Raw genomic sequence first — 16563 nt, forward strand, 5'->3', positions numbered from 1 at the left:
GCAAAATTTCAGCCAAGTCGGTTAATAATTGCGAACTCTTGTGGCTCAAGAAGTCAAGATTAAAGATCAGCTTATATGACAGCTATATCAGGTTATGTACCGATTTTGACCATACTTAGCATAGTTGTTGGAAGTCATAACAATTTCAGCCATATCGGATAGTAATTGCGCCCTCTAGTGGATAATGAAGTCATGATTAAAGATCGGATTATATGACAGATATATCAGGTTATGAACCGATGTACTTTTGTCGTGATAATCCACGTTGAAAGTTATGAACAAGTAAAAGCGTGCTAATTGGTGAAAAATTTTTAGCTGGATAGTGTTTAAAAATCCCTGCAAAAAAGTCAGCATGAGGCCGTCCGTCCGTCCGACTGTCTGTTGAAAGCACGCTAACATTCGAAAGAGTAAAGCTAGACGCTTAAAATTTCGCACAAATACTTCTTATTAATGTAGTTCGGTTGGGATTGTAAATGGGCTATATCGGTCCACGTTTTGCCACATAAACCGATCTGGGATCTTGACTTCTGAGTCGCTAGAGATGAGGCGTGAGGTGTTTTATTATGACTTCCAACCTGATATAGCTGCCATATAAACCGATCTGAGGTCTTGACTTCTTGAGACACTAGAGGAAGCAATTATTATCCGATTTGGTTGAAATTTTGTACGAGGTGTTTTGTTATGACTTTCAAAAACTGTGCTAAGAATAGTTCAAATCGGTCCATAACCTGATTTAGCTGCCATATAAACCGATCTGGGGTCATGACTTCTTGAGCCTTTACAGGGAGCAATTCGTATCCGATTTGGCTGAAATATTGCATGACGTGTTTTGTTATGACTTCCAACAACTGTATTAAGAATGGTTCAAATCGGTCCATTACCTGATACAGCTGCCATATAAACCGATCTGGGGTCTTGACTTCTTGAGCCACTAGGGGGCCCAATTATTATTCGATATAGCTGAAATTTTACATGAGCTGTTTTGTTATGTTTTGTTATAACAACAACAACAACTGTGCTAAGAATGGATCAAATCGGTCCATAACCTAAAATAGCTGCCATATAAACCGATATGGGATCTTGACTTCTTGAGCCTCTAAAGGGCGCATGTATTATCCGATTTGGCTGAAATTTTGTACAACGGCTTCTCTCATAACCTTTAACATACGTGTCGAAAATTACATGAATCGGTTTATAGCCTAATACAGCTCCCCTATGAACCGATCTCCCTGTTTTACTTCTTCCGCCCCTTAGGTGCGCAATTCTTACTAGATTTGGCTGAAACTTTTCACAATGACTTCTACTATGGTCTCAAGTATTCAGTTCAATTATGGTCCGAAATGAACCATAACTTGATATTGTTCCAATAACATAGCAATTCTTTTCTTTTATCCTCTGTTTGCCTAAAAAGAGATAACGTGGCAATAGCTCGACAAATGCGATCCATGGTGGAGGGTATATAAGATTCGGCCCGGCCGAATATAACACGCTTTTACTTGTTTTTCTTTAAATGTTTTCTTGGATTACATTAGAAATGCACAAAAATTTAATTGGCCAAATTTAAGTCAATAACTTTTCTATTATATTTCTCTATAATTTCAGAAGCCCACACTATAAGAAACACGTTTTAGTAGGATTATCCTTCCTCTCCGTACTTATACCCACAGCGATAAGTTACTATTTTAAACTGGAATCGACTTATATTGTGAAACCTGAGTAAGCCAATAAATCTTTAAAAACCTCACAAACTAATCATCGATTACTTTAAATATAGAAACTATAGATATGGATTTATTAGCAATACGAAAGAATTTGAAAAATTGTACATACCCTCCTACACGAATTTGGGCGGATATCTCTTTGGTATATGGTGTGGGGAGCTTTACATAAAGTTCCTTAGCAGGGAGAAGATACGGCGCAAGGTACAAGGAGTGCTCAAATATGAACTGTCAATCTTGTTAATTATTCCCATTGGCTGGCTTATAATTCGTTGCGGAACTATTACGGTTTACTTTGAACCATCCATATGGACGGCACTTTTAAGTGGATCATATCGCAATTTGTGGATTGTCTTCGTCTGTGGCATCCCGGTGCTGACAATGACTTGCAAAGCAGGAAGTAAATTGTCACAATTTTACCATGTAAGAATTTTCACGTAAACTCCTCCTCTCTCCGTTTTTTTATTTCAGTGATGGCCTATGATTTTTGCTGTTTGCCCATATTCCGTATCATAGCGCGTCTCTCATTCCAGATGTATATGTGGCATGTATGTGTATTGCAAATAGCAAATGGTTATCAGAGGCAGCCACATTATATGACCCATAAGTACATGGTTAGTGTCCTTTTTTATATCATTAATAAACATTGTGTCATATCTACCATATTTGATTAATTGCAGGTTGGACAGGGAATGATAACTACAACGTTATCAATAATTGTGGCATTCTTTGTATGCATATTAGTGGAGTTCCCTGTTTCACAAATTTTCGATGCATTCATAGCCGATTTAAAGGAAAATTCAGAAGGTGAGTTAACCATACACGTTTGTACTAGCAACAAATGTTCATAGAAAGAAGTAGTGCCAGTCCACTTTCTTCGAAATTGGAATTTAAAGAAAATGCAAGTAAAAATTGTTCATTCCATTAAGGTTCAGGGGTAAACTTCTCACATATCGTCGTTTTTATAGACGTCGTTTTTTATAGACGAGCGTGCCTCAGTACGATACCTCTTTCAGGAGAAGTTTTTACAAATATCGCCAGCATTAGCAAGGTACAACCAGCGTAGAAAATTTTTCTGATGTTCTCGCCAGGAATCGAACTTAGGCTTTCATAGTCATAGGCGGGGACATGCTAACCTCTGAGTTAGCTGTAAACTTAACGTTCGTCTATTTTTTATGAGCCAAGCCACAAGCTCAACACACAATTGGGATGAGCAAAAAAAAAAACAATTGAGATGAACAAAGAAAATCCTCATCAAGGGTGTTGGTGAGGATACATGGCTTATCCGAAATCGTGATCCACTAGCCGGCCGGGCCGAATCTTGGAAACCAACCACTGTGGATTCTGCTAAAAGTTTACAGCATGGAATTGGACCGTACGTGACACGAATTAAAATTAAGGCTTCCAGGGGTTTGAGATGTAAAATCAGGAGACCGGTTTATATGGGAGCTAAATCAGGTAATACAATGGTTTTCACCAAACTTGTCACGATTGTTGGATGTCATAACAGAACCCTAACTGCAAAATGTCAGCTCAATCAGATAACTGTGGCTTTTAGGGGCTCAAGATGACAAATCGGTTTATATGGGAGCTATATCAGGTAAAGGACCGATTTAGACCATACTTAGCACGATTGTTGGAAGTCGGAACGGAACATGTTTGGGCAAAATTTCAGCCCAATCAGTTTATAACTAGGAGTTCAAGAAGTCATGATTTCCACAGACGGAAGGACGGACAGACATGGCTAAATCGATTTAGAATATCAAGACGATCAGGAATATATAGACTTTATGGGGTCGCAGATCAATATTTCGCGGCGTTACAAACGGAATGACTCGATTAGTATATCCCCTATACTATGGTGGTAGATATAAAAAAGTATTAAAATTCTTACTTCAATTCCTCAAAAAACATTAGTTCTTGAAAGTTTATGAATAGCAAGTAAAAGTGTTTATGAATAACAAGTAAAAGCGGCCGGCCCGAATCTTATATACCCTCCACGATGGATCGCTTTCGTCGAGTTCTTTTCCCGGTATCTCTTTTTAGGCAAACATATGATAAAAGGAAAGAATTACTATGATATTGGAGCTATAATATCAAGTTATTGTCCGATTCGGACCATAATTGAACTGAATGTTGGAGACCGTAGTAGAAGTCGATGTGTAAAATTTCAGACAAATCGAATAAATATTGCTCCCTTAAGGGTCTCAAGAAGTATATTCAGTATAGCTGTATCAGGCTATAGACCGATTTAGACCATAATTGACACGTATATTGAAGGTCATGAGGGAAGTCTTTGTATTGAAATTTCAGCCAAATCGGATAATAATTGCGACCTCTAGAGGCTCAAGACGTCAAGTTCCAGATTGGTTTATATGGCAGCAATATCAGGTTATGGACCAATATGAACCATATTTGGCACAGTTGTTAGAAGTTATGACAAAACACTTCTTGCCAAATTTCAGCCAAATCGAATAAGAATTGCGCTCTCTAGTGGCTCAAGAAGTCAAGATTCAACATCGGTTAATATGGCAGCTATATCGGGTTATGGACCGATTGAGCCATACTTAGCATAGTTGCTGAAACAAAACAAAACATAACACAATACTTCATGCAAAATTTCAGCCAAATCGGAAAAAAATTGCGCCCTCTGGAGACCCAAGAAATCAAGACCCCAGATCGGTTTCTATGACAGCTATATCAAGTTATAGACCAATTTCAACCATACTTAACACAATTGTTGAAAATCATAAAAAAAAACACCCATATACAATCCCAACCGACCTACACTAATAACAAGTATTCTTGCAAAATTTGAAGCGGCTAGCTTTACTCCTTTGAATGTTAGCGTGCTTTTGACAGACAGACGGACGGACAGACGGACATGGCTAGATCGACTTAGAATGACATGACGATTTTGTCATTCCATTTGCAACGCATCGAAATATTGATTTCCGACCCTATAAAGTACATATATTCTTGATCAGCGTAAAAATCTAAGACGATCTAGCCATGTCCGTCTGTCTGTTGAAATCACTATACAGTCTTTAAAAATAGAGATATTGAGCTGAAACTATGAACAGACTCTTTTTTGTCCATAGGCAGGTTAAGTTCGAAGATAAGCTATATCCGGCTATATCTTGATATAGCCCCCATATAGACCGATCTGCCGATTTAGGGTCTTAGGCCTATAAAAGCCACATTTATTGTCCGATTTTGCTGAAATTTGGAACAGTAAGTTTTGCTAGGCCTTTCGACATCCTTCTTCAATTTGGCCCAGATCGGTCCAGATTTGGTTATAGCTGCCATATAGACCGATCTCTTGATTTAAGGTTTAAGACCCATTAAAGTTGTATTTATTGTCGGATTTCGTCGAAATTTGGGACAGTGAGTTTCGTTAAGTTGTTCAACAACTTTCTGCAATTTGGCCCAGATCGGTTCAGATTTGGATATAACTGCCATATAGTCCGATCTCTCGTTTTTAAGTCTTGGCCACATAAAAAGCACATTTATAATTCGATTTTGCTGAAATTTGAAACAGTGACTTATGTTAGGCTTTTCGACATCCGTGTCGTATATGGTTCAGATCGATCTATATTGGGATATGGCTACCAAAAAGACTAATATTTTATTCTACAAAATTGAACAATGACTTGTACTTATTAGACGCCTCAATATCCGTGTCGAATTTGGTCCAAATCGAATCACATTTCGATAAAGCTGCTATGGGGGCATAAGTTATGCATTTTTCCCCGGATTATAACGGAAGGTGGTTTACATATATACCCGAGGTGATGGATATTCAAAGTTCGGCCCGGCTGAACTTAACGCCTTTCTACTTGTTTTAATTTAGAATTATTTAATATCTTTATTGTCTGTATTTACTTTTATTTTCTAATTTTTTTTTTCAGAAGTGCAAAAGAAGAAAAAAATTAAATAAATTGGATGCATAAGTGAAAATGTTGTTAGTGTACTATATGTATATAATATAGTTATAAGTAGCTCTATTGTTCAATTTTTGCTGTAGATGTAAAATAAAATTTCATAAAAATTTTGTTGGAGTTTTCCTCTAACGTAATGGCAATATTGTATCATTTGTGGTAAGTACTACATTAGATTAATGTGGAATGTGTAAGGTAGTTCCTAGTCTCGCAAGCTCGTCTGCTTTACAATTCACTGGGATATCTATGTGGCCCGGCACCCAGAAATGGTGAATTTTTAACTCTCAAAGAGAGATCTGAGACAGTCGATATATTGTAGTTCCAATCGGTTCTATCAGGAAAAGTGGTACAGTACTTTTTATCCACAAGCTCAGGCACTCAGGAACATTTTTTGTTGTATATTTGCAAACAATTTGACGCTGATTCTTGACTCTTTGATTGCGTTTAGATTCTTAATCTCACAGCAGTGGTTGCAGCAATTTGTGTCTAGCCGCAAAGTCCAGAGCCATTGAATTAAGTAAGTACTAAATAAGTTGAACCGGGTATGCATCTAGTGTTATACTAAAAACTAATTATTCAACATACTCCAAAGCGCGAAGTATGTTTGGTCAATCATGAAGTGTAACACCATCTTGTGAAAAATCTCATAAAAATGAAACCTTCCTTCAAGATGTACATGAAATGAGGATAAACCTACTTTATTCTTCTTTTTATTAACCATTTAAAAAAACAAATCCCATTTCTTGTTTGACATTGCCATTGACCTTTCTCATTCAATAATGCAGTTTTTAAGGTTTAATTAATGTATTCCTCGAATATTTTTCAATAATAACTGGTTGTGTGACCATAACACACTTGCTTTCAATTTTGTGCGAAACTTGTCTGGTTGACGTTGCAACTCGATAAGGTTGCCGGAAATTGTAAACTTCAAAAGCTCTATCATCGATATCCGGTACAAAAATTTTCAATTAACACTATGGATAAAAGATCACTAAACCAATAAATATTTGTGTACACAAATAAGGTTCATTGATATTCATCGCTTTTATATAAGTGTTGTACACTGAAAAACTGCATTATGTATGCAATGAGAATTGAGATTATATTTTCGAAGCGTTTGTTAAAACGATTAGTATTGAATTTTAGAACTTGCTATCCCGATACAAAGATCAAATTTATGAACAGCTTCCACCTACGTCATGGAATTTAGGCCGCGTAGTTTGTTGTAAGCATTGATGATGACTTTGTAATAGAGGAACATTAGTCTTTTTGCTCTCGTACTGCGCTTGGGAGAGCTAGGTGACTAATTGAGCCCTGTTTCGGAACAAGAGTGTGCTCTACACCGTACTCAATAGTCGTTGGGTATGTAGAGCACCTTAATCAATTTGACAAAGGTGTTGGTGAAGATACATGATGCATCAGAAATCGCGATCCACCATGACATTCAAATTGTTTTGGCAACAGCACACACTTGCCTAACTTTGCTATGCTGTTTTTTGTTTTGTTAAGAAAGCATCACGACCTGGATTATGTTCGAAAAATCGCGAAATGATTTAAAAGATTAAAAAAAGTGTGCAAACAAACAAAATCTCTTTCTTTGCCGACGGTTTGAAAGATTTTGATTAATTGATGGCGATGTCAGAGGGCGAGAGCCTATTGCTTTAATGAATCAGGCGGCGATTTGAAAGGCCCCAGCAGAACCGAAGGTTATAGATGTTTATTTGGTGGATGATGCTGAAAAAATCAGAATTGAATGAAATCAATTTTAGAGTCCCTCCTGTCTCACTTGGCGTCCCTACTGGCCTAAAAAATTTAATAAATTTACTAATTTTACTTTTATACGGTACAACATTTTGCAAATGCCACTCTTACACTGTTAAATTCTTTCCGATTTCATTGAAATTTTGCATGAAGTGTTCCTGTATGATTCCTAACAACTGTGTCAAGTATAGTCTAATCAGTCCATAACCTAATATAGGCGCCATATAAACCGATTAGACTTCTTGAGGGCACAATTCCTATCCGATTTGGCTGAAATTATGCATGACGTGTTTTGTTATGACTTCCAACAACTGTGCTAAGTATGATTTATATTGGTCCATAACTTGATATAGCTGCCATATAAACCGATCTTGGGTTTTGACCTCTTGAGCTTCTAGAGGGCGCAATTCTTATCCGATTTGGCCATTTTGCACGAAGTGTTTTATATTAACTTCCAACAACTGTGTCAAGTATGGTCTAAATCAGTCCATATCCTCATATAACCGCCATATAAACCGGTCTCCCGATTAGACTTCTTGGGCTTCTAGAGGGCGCAATTCTTGTCCAATATGGTCATTTTGGTATGACTTCCAACAACTGTTCCAAGTATGGTCTAAATCGGTATATATTCTGAAATAGCTGCCAAATAAACCGATCTCCGAGTTTGACTTTTTGGTCCTCTGGAGGGAGCAATTATTGCTCGATTTACCTGAAATTTTGGAGGTGGTGTTTATCCTTGACTGTTGTTTTTTTTTTTGAAAAGAATTTGACAAATGCGACCCATGATGGAAGGTATATAAGATTCGGCCCGGCCGAACCTAGCAAGCTTTTACTTGTTTCTGGTTTTTTTTTTTGCTGATTTTGATTGTCCAAAAAAGTTAAGCATTTTTCCGACATGACGCACTTAAATCGAAATATATAATATGCCATACGATAACTATGTCACTTGCAGACTACTCGTATTTTTCCACAGGTTAGGATGAAAAGAGGGTGTGGATGTTAATTAGTCCCAAGCCACTATGGTCATACACCGAAGCCAGTAATTGGCTTGTTGTGCATCATACAGGATATGGACCGATTTCAACCATATTTGACGCAGTTGTTGAAAGTCATAACAAAACACTTTTTGCAAAATTTCAGCTAAATCGGAAACTAATTGTGCCCTCTTGTGGCTCAACAAGTCAAGACCCCATATCGGTTTATAAGGCAGCTATATCAGTTTCAGGACCGATTTTAACTATTCTTAGCACAATTGTTGGAAGTCATAACAAAACACTTCATGCAAAATTTCAGTCAAATCGGATAAGAATTGCGCCTTCTAGTGGCTCAAGAAGTCAAGATCCAAGATAGGTTTATATGGCAGCTATATCAAAACATGGTCCGATATGGCCCATTTACAATACCAACTGACCTACACTAATAAGAAGTATTTGTGCAAAATTTCAAGCGGATAGCCTTACACCTTCGACAGTTAGCGTGCTTTCGACGCACAGTCGGACGGACAGACGGACGGACATGGGTAGATCGACTTAAAATGCCATGACGATCAAGAATATATATACTTTATGGGGTCTTAGACGAATATTTCGAAGAGTTACAAACAAAATGACGAAATTAGTATACCTCTATCCTATGGTGAAGGGTATAAAAATTCATAAAAAGACAATCATGAAAAAATTAATGCATTTGAAAGCAACAGCATTGCTTGCTATTGTTGTATGCAGGCAAGTCAAAAGCAACTGAAATACGAATACGTTAGGAAATGCGAATGGTAGCAATCTGTTCTCTGATCCAGACTGCCTGGGACATCGGGCATTATGTCCATAGCCGTCGCATGACCAAGCAAAAAACCCCCTTAGCCTCACAACAGTGGTCGAAGCAATTTGTTGCAATGAATTCAGCGCATCAAATGACGTAATCGTCAGTGCGGCTGTAATCCACAAACAAGACATCCTTTGGATCCGACTGTGTTTTGAACAGTAAATGGACTTTTGAAGTGCCATCCACCAGACTACAACACCATATAGCATTATAGGTTTCACAACGGATGTATGTCAGACGCGTGGTTTCAATCCCCAAACTTTTGCCAGTGGTTCTATTGCAGGTGTATTCTCTCTTAATCCAAAAGTATTACCGGAGAGATCTATGTATGGAAGTCCGGGCTGCTCGCAAAATCATTAAAGTCTGTTATACTATACACACCCAAGTGTCGGAGTTTGTTAGCAGCAAAAGCCAGGCATTGACATATAAAGACGTTAGGTTAGGTTTAATTAGGTTGAAAAGAGGGTGCGGATATTAATCCGCCTTGTGAAACTATGAACATATGCCGAAGCCAGTAATTGGCTTTTTGTGTCGTCTAAATACTAAAAAACTAACCTCGAAAAAGAAAATCTAAGTAAGAAATTCCGCGCTACATACGAAATCCCTAATTGTTTTCCATACCACGCCTCTAAGTTGGTTTATGTCTGGTATTGTGTCCCTTCCTAAGTGCCGGGAACTGTTGGCAGCAAAATGCGGGCAATGACATATCAAATGCTCGAACGTCTCTTCATCTTCCCCGCATGCCCTACACATTTTTTCTTCACATTACCAACACGCAGGGGATGTCCCCTATATATGCAGTACATTGCGTTGGCAATTAGAAAAAATAAGGGTTGCAGGGGGGAAAGAGGGAGTAGTGTTTATTGATATTCGTCTTAAATTTCCTGGCAAGTCTTGTATTCCTGGTGAACATCCCAACGTCAGGGATAAGTAGATGAATATCCCTGGAACACACGCCTTGAAAATAACGATAGAGCATTACAACGCTACCCACATTCTGACGATGTTCAAGAGAAGCAATAGAGTTGGATACTCTACTGTCCCCAATCAACACTATCGCTCTCTGTTGAACCCGGTTAAGTAGGTCAAAGGATGATTTTGGAACTCTTGCCCATATATGAGAGTTATATTCCTGATGCAGATAGTATAGATATTGAGAAGATCAGAAGAGGTGAAATATTTCTTGCACAGCTTAAGAAAGCCCAAACACTTAAATGCTTCTTTCGAAACCTCGAATACGTGCTTTGACCAACAGACATTGTATCTTCATGCCCAGAACATCAAGAGCATCTGAATGCTCAATATCTATACCATCAATAGATATCGACGATTGTAATGGGTCAGTGAATCGCTTGTGAGACAAGAAACAAAACTGCGTTTCCTGTGCGTTTAAGTCTGCTCTGTTCATTCCACCCCACTCTGAAATGGCCAACAAATCCTGGGAGAGCGTCTCATCCATAATGCGCCCCCTGTCCACAATTTCTTAAGGACTGGGCCTATGGTCGAATGAATATGAATGACACAAAATGAGTAGACTGGATTCAAAGAATGACCCAATAGATCGTCAACGAAAATAAGAACAAGTAAAAGCGTGCTAAGTTCGGGCGGGCCGAATCTAATATACCCTCTACCATGGATCGCAATTGTCGTATTCTTTTCCCGGTGTCTCTTTTTAGGCAAACAAAAGAAAGGATTAAAGAAAAGAATTGCTATGCTATTAGAGCTATGTCAAGTTATAGTCCGATTCCGACTATAATGGAATGAACGTTGGAGACCATAGTAGAAGTCATTGTGTAAAATTTCCGCCAAATTGAATAAGAATTGCGCCCTTTAGGGGCTCAAAAAGTAAAATAGGGAGATCGTTTTATTAGACACGTATGTTGAAGGTCATAAGAGAAGCCGCTGTACAAAATTTCAGAAAAATCAGATAATAATTGCGCCCTATAGAGGCTCAAGAAGTCAAGATCCCAGATCGATTTATTTGGCAGCTACATCAGGTTATGGACCGATTTAAACAATACTTTGCACAGTTGTTGAAAATCATAACGAAACACGTCATGCAAAATTTCAGCGAAATAGGATTTGCGCCCTCTAAGGGCTTAAGAAGTCAAGACCCCAGATAGGTTTATATGGCAGCTATATCAGGATATGGACCGATTTCAACCATCCTTAGCACTGTTATTGTAGAGGCTCAAGAATTAAAGATCCAAGATCGATTTATATGGCAGCTATATCAAAACATGGAACGATATGGCCCATTTACAATCCCAACCGACCTACGCCTATAAAAAGTATTTGTGCAAAATTTCAAGCGGCTAGAATATATATACTTTATGGGGTCTGAGACGAATATTACGAGGAGTTACAAACTGAATGACGAAATTAGTATACCCCCATCCTATGGTGGAGGGTATAAAAAGGGAAGGAGAAAGGACAGAGCCTTGTGGCACACCTACGGTCAATGTATGCTCATCAGATGAGAACGCATCTACAACAACTCCCTCAAGGCATAATGGCTATGAATTCCAGATTGGCGGCAACCCCAAAAGCTAAAATCGAGATACAATCAAATTTTGCAACTATGTGACACATTTGCAATTCCCTGCAACAACAAATGCTATTGAGCGTAATACATTAACTTGCGTATTCAGAACAAGGGAGAATGATATAATCTTTACCTGACGATGGTCATTGCACTCTGAAGGACAACATAGGGATCTGGTAACTCAAGTTAACGTCCTTAACTTGTGTGTTAACAAGCAATCATGTTTCGTGAAATTCTTCTTATTGAATAAAAATACCTGTTACAGAGCAATAAATGTAAATAAAATACCTGTTGTTTATAAACATCAAAAGAAGAGCAATCCCATTGTCGAAACTGTTGTGGTTTTGTTCAAGCAAAGGATGTTCCTCATTTTCTTTAGTTCGTTCTTGCATGTCCAACGCCACGGTCAAAAGGAATTCGCGTATCTGATAAAAAATTAATTTGAAGAGAAAAACCAAAAAAAAATTGAATGAAGACAGAGGCTATAATTTTTTGTTAAAAAACGAAATCGAAAATGAATTATACAACCGCTATTGCACCCACATTAGTGGCGGCTTTAGTTTTATCAAGTGTTCGAGAACAAACTTTTTGCCAAAACGAAGGTTAGTACAACTCCATTGTTATACAAAAACCAAAGGACTCAAAATAAAATCGAATCCAATATGAAGTTAAAAGTTATAGTAAATAAATAAACATGAATTAAATACCAATTGAGTTGAAACATAAAATAATCAATAGGAAAAAAGTGAGTGGTTGCTTGGAAGCAGCAGAATTTCTAATCATTCTGAACATACATAAGTGTTAATCAATTGCGTTTACTCCTCATCTAGCTATATCAAATTTCGAACATCGATCTTGATTTTAACTCCCAACTAAACATTCTTCATTCGTGTAACAAATTATACGTGATTTCCATGAGGAACATAAATTATTCAAATCAGTAGTTAATAATTTAAATAAACAAATAAAGCATGTATTTGTCAGAAAAACGGAACCAGTTATTTTAAAACAGAACGAGTAAAAACGTGCAGTTGAAAACACATGTTTTTCGCGATTACTTTATTGAAATACTACAATATAAAAATTTCAATGATAACATAATGCTTTTATTTAAAATTGTTTCTTTACCCTACGAGAAATGGGACAGGTCCCATACCTGTCCTCTGATGATAGGGATTGTCGCTCGAAATGACGAATTTCCACCATTCTAACCCTGTAGGATAAGTTCTGGGACAGTTCGAAGAGGATGAGTGTATTTTCATAGTATTTTTAAGGGAGATAACATTAGTAAGCAAATATATTTAAGGATAAGAATTCTTTTACAAATTAAGCGACTTAAAAAATAATGATGAACCATAAGTTATGACAATTGAAACTTTTCTTTCCCTGTAGGATATATCCTGAAACAGGTAACTAATTCTCCAGTTTAGGAAAGGTATATTTGGCGCAATTGACTACACATTTCCCGTAGGGAATTTATGAGGGAATATCCGACTGAATGATATCAAAAAGTTTTTTGCTTCCAAATCTATTATCTACGAAAAGTAATCACGAACAAATTTCGCGAAAATCGAACATAGTATCAACCAGGGCTGGGGAGTCGAGCAATTTTTACTCAACACCGACTATAGCCATTAAGTTATTTTTTAAATATAGAAACCATCAAATTCTGGAAGACTTTTATACGGAGAAATTTTAGCACGCTTTTTCTTGTTTATTGTCCGATTTCGCTGAAATTTGGGACAGTGAGTTATGTTGCGCACTTCAACATCCCGGGTCGGTGGTCATCCATAGTTCGGCCCGACCGATTTTCATACCAATTTGTACAAGTCTCTTTTTTGACCTAAGGACGAACGCTATTGATTTTGAAAAAAATCGCATCAGATTGAGATGTAGCGCCCATATATATCTTTTATCCGATATGGTCTTTCAAGGCTGTAGAAGCCACAATTTTGGTCCGATCTTTATAAAATTTGATACGATATATTTTATTTGACACCCTAACACATGAGCATAATTTTATATAAAACGGTGCAGTTTGAAATGTAGCTCCCATATATATCTTTCATGCGATATGGTCTTTCAAGACTGTAGAAGCCACAATTTTGGTCCGATCTTATCAAAATTTTGCATTTGACGTCCAAATACGTGTGCTAAATTTCATTAAAATCGGATCAAATTTAGATTAAGTCGGGTCCGACTATATAGAAACCTAGATCGCGTAAGAATTTGTCCAAGAAAATTCTCTTCTTGGGTATTTTTCTACTCATCATCGTTAATGGATTAAATCAGTCTACCTATATTTGTCCATCCGTTCAACAGATAGCCGAAATAAAGAAAGCGTTCGAACGAATGGGGCTATCCGCATGAAATTTTTCATAGATACTTCTTAATGATGGAGGTATTTGAACAAGGAGAGAGACAGACCAATTAACAAGCATACCGATCGACTCAGAATGACTTTCTGATTCGATTAAGCTATGTCCATGTGCCTATCCGTCCGTCGGTCTGTCTGTCTTTAAATCTGTGTGTCTGTTCGTCGGCCCGTCTGTCTTTCTGTACATGTTAATTTGTGTACAAATTTATTACAGGCATCTCTTTTAGCCTAGAGACGAAACTTATTGAAATTGGATTTAGCTCCCATATATATGTTCATCCGATTTAAACTTAATCTGCAACTTGTCAACCGATCCTGGAAACTAGGCACGAAGGGTTCTCTTATGACTCTTCTGATCATAGAAATCGGTTCAGACTTAGATATAGCTCCCATGTATATGTGTAGCCCGATTTTCACTTCTAGAGTCTTTTCAAAATTTTGCACAACTATTGTATATCCTCTACAACTTCTAAAGTATGTACGAATTTTTGTCGAAATTTTATGTAGTGACAATATTTTAAGAAAATTTTTCCAAAAACAAAGATACAATGCAATTTTTTGAGTCAAAATTTCTTTTAAATTTTTACTAAAGCTTAAAATTTTTATTACATTTCAAAGAAATTTTTCCAAACAAAAAATTTCAATAAATTTTTTTAAACAAAATTTTAATGATTTTTTTCTAAAGAATTCTTTTATGAAATATTTTTTAAAGACCAGTTTTTAATAAAAAAAATTTCCATACACAAAAATTCAAGGACATTTTGTAAGATAACATTTCAAAGAAATTTTTAAAGGCAAAATTTTATTGATATTTTTATGAAATTTTTCTAAAGACAAAATTTCAATGCAATTTTCTCCAGAGACAAAATTTCAATTAGACACTTTTCTAAAGATTTTAAATTTTAAATAAAATTCTACAATTTTAACGGCATGTGTTAAATACTAAAACTTTAACAAATAGACGCGTGCTAAGTTCGGTCGGGCCGAATCTTATATCCCTCCATCATGGATTGAATTTGTCAAGTTCTTAGATTGTTATCTCTTTAGGGACAAACAAAGGCTAAAGGATATGAATTGCTATGCTATTTCAGTTTTGAACCTATTGGGACCAAGTTTGGTTTGGTTGTTAGAGATCAAAATGGAATTCAATTTGCAAAATCTAAGCCTAATCGGATAGAAATGAGCCCTATAGTGGATCAAGAAATAAAATTGGGAAATCTGTTTAAATGGATGCTATATCAGGTTATGGACCAATTCAGGCCATATTTTACATGTATCTTAAAGATCATACAAGAAGGTGTTGTGCAAAATTTCAGCCTCTGGAGGGAGGGAGCTATTTCAGGTTATGAACCAAACTGCGCCACACTTGGCGCAGTAGTAGATGGTCAAACCAAAACGATTCATGCAGAATTCCAGCCAAATCGGATAATAATTGCGCCCTCTAGAGGCTAATTAAGTCCAGATCAGAGATCGGATTTTATGGGAATTATATCAGGTTAACAAAACACGATTTACAATATTGATAAATAACTTAAATAAAAAACAAGAAACCTCGAACTTGAATTAAAAAACAGCAAAATTGAATACAACAGCCTACTACAAAAACAAGTAAAAGCATGCTAAGTTCGGCCGCGCCGAATTTTGGGAACCCACCCCCATGGAATCTGCTAAAAATGTATACAAAATAACTTCTGTCAAACCAGCAAAAATTAATGCTTCGATTCAGTTCCTAACAAGACCAATTTACATGCGAGCTATATTAGGCTATGAACTGATTTGGACCGTATTTAGCACAGTTGTTGGAAGTCGTAATAAAACACTACATGCTAAAACTCAGTCAAATCGGACAAAAATTGCGGGCTCAAGGAGTCAAATCGGAAGATCGGTTTATATGGGAACTATATCAGGTTATAGACCGATTCGGACCGTACTTGACACAGTCGTTGAAAGTCATATCGGAACACTACATGCAAAATTTTAGCCAAGTAGAACAAAAATGGATTGTAAGGGCTCAAATCGTGAGATCGGTTTTAATGGGAACTATGTCTAAATCTGAACCGATATGGCCCATGTGCAATGGCAAACGACCTATATCAATTTTAAGTATATGTGCAAAATTTCAAGCGGCTACCTTTAGACGACAGACGGACGGACATGGCTAGATCGACTCAGAACGTCAAGGCGATCAAGAATATATTTGTGCGGTACTATCCCATGTAAAACTTCTCTCCAAAGAGGTGTCGCACTGTGGCACGCCGTTCGGACTCGGCTATAAAAAGGAGGCCCCTTATCGTGGAGCTTAAACATGAATCGGACTGCACCCATTGATTTGTGTTTCTTAGTGGTATGTTCATGAGCAAACCTTACAATTTGCATTTTATTTAGAAACAAGTAAAAAGG

General features: G+C 37.0%; 1 protein-coding gene across 1 annotated transcript in view; it reads left to right on the forward strand.

Moving 5' to 3' along the window:
- Positions 1-9601, forward strand: part of LOC106081672 (O-acyltransferase like protein-like) — a 185777-nt gene extending 176176 nt beyond the window's left edge. The window contains exons 9-13 of the mRNA XM_059369845.1: positions 1603-1716; positions 1775-2118; positions 2190-2332; positions 2399-2525; positions 9525-9601. Coding sequence (XP_059225828.1) covers positions 1603-1716; positions 1775-2118; positions 2190-2332; positions 2399-2525; positions 9525-9601 — 805 coding nt within the window. The remainder of the gene's footprint in view (positions 1-1602; positions 1717-1774; positions 2119-2189; positions 2333-2398; positions 2526-9524) is intronic.
- Positions 9602-16563: the final 6962 nt, after the last annotated feature.

The sequence above is a fragment of the Stomoxys calcitrans genome, chromosome 5 (genome assembly GCF_963082655.1).
Source record: "Stomoxys calcitrans chromosome 5, idStoCalc2.1, whole genome shotgun sequence".
NCBI classification, from domain to species: domain Eukaryota; kingdom Metazoa; phylum Arthropoda; class Insecta; order Diptera; family Muscidae; genus Stomoxys; species Stomoxys calcitrans.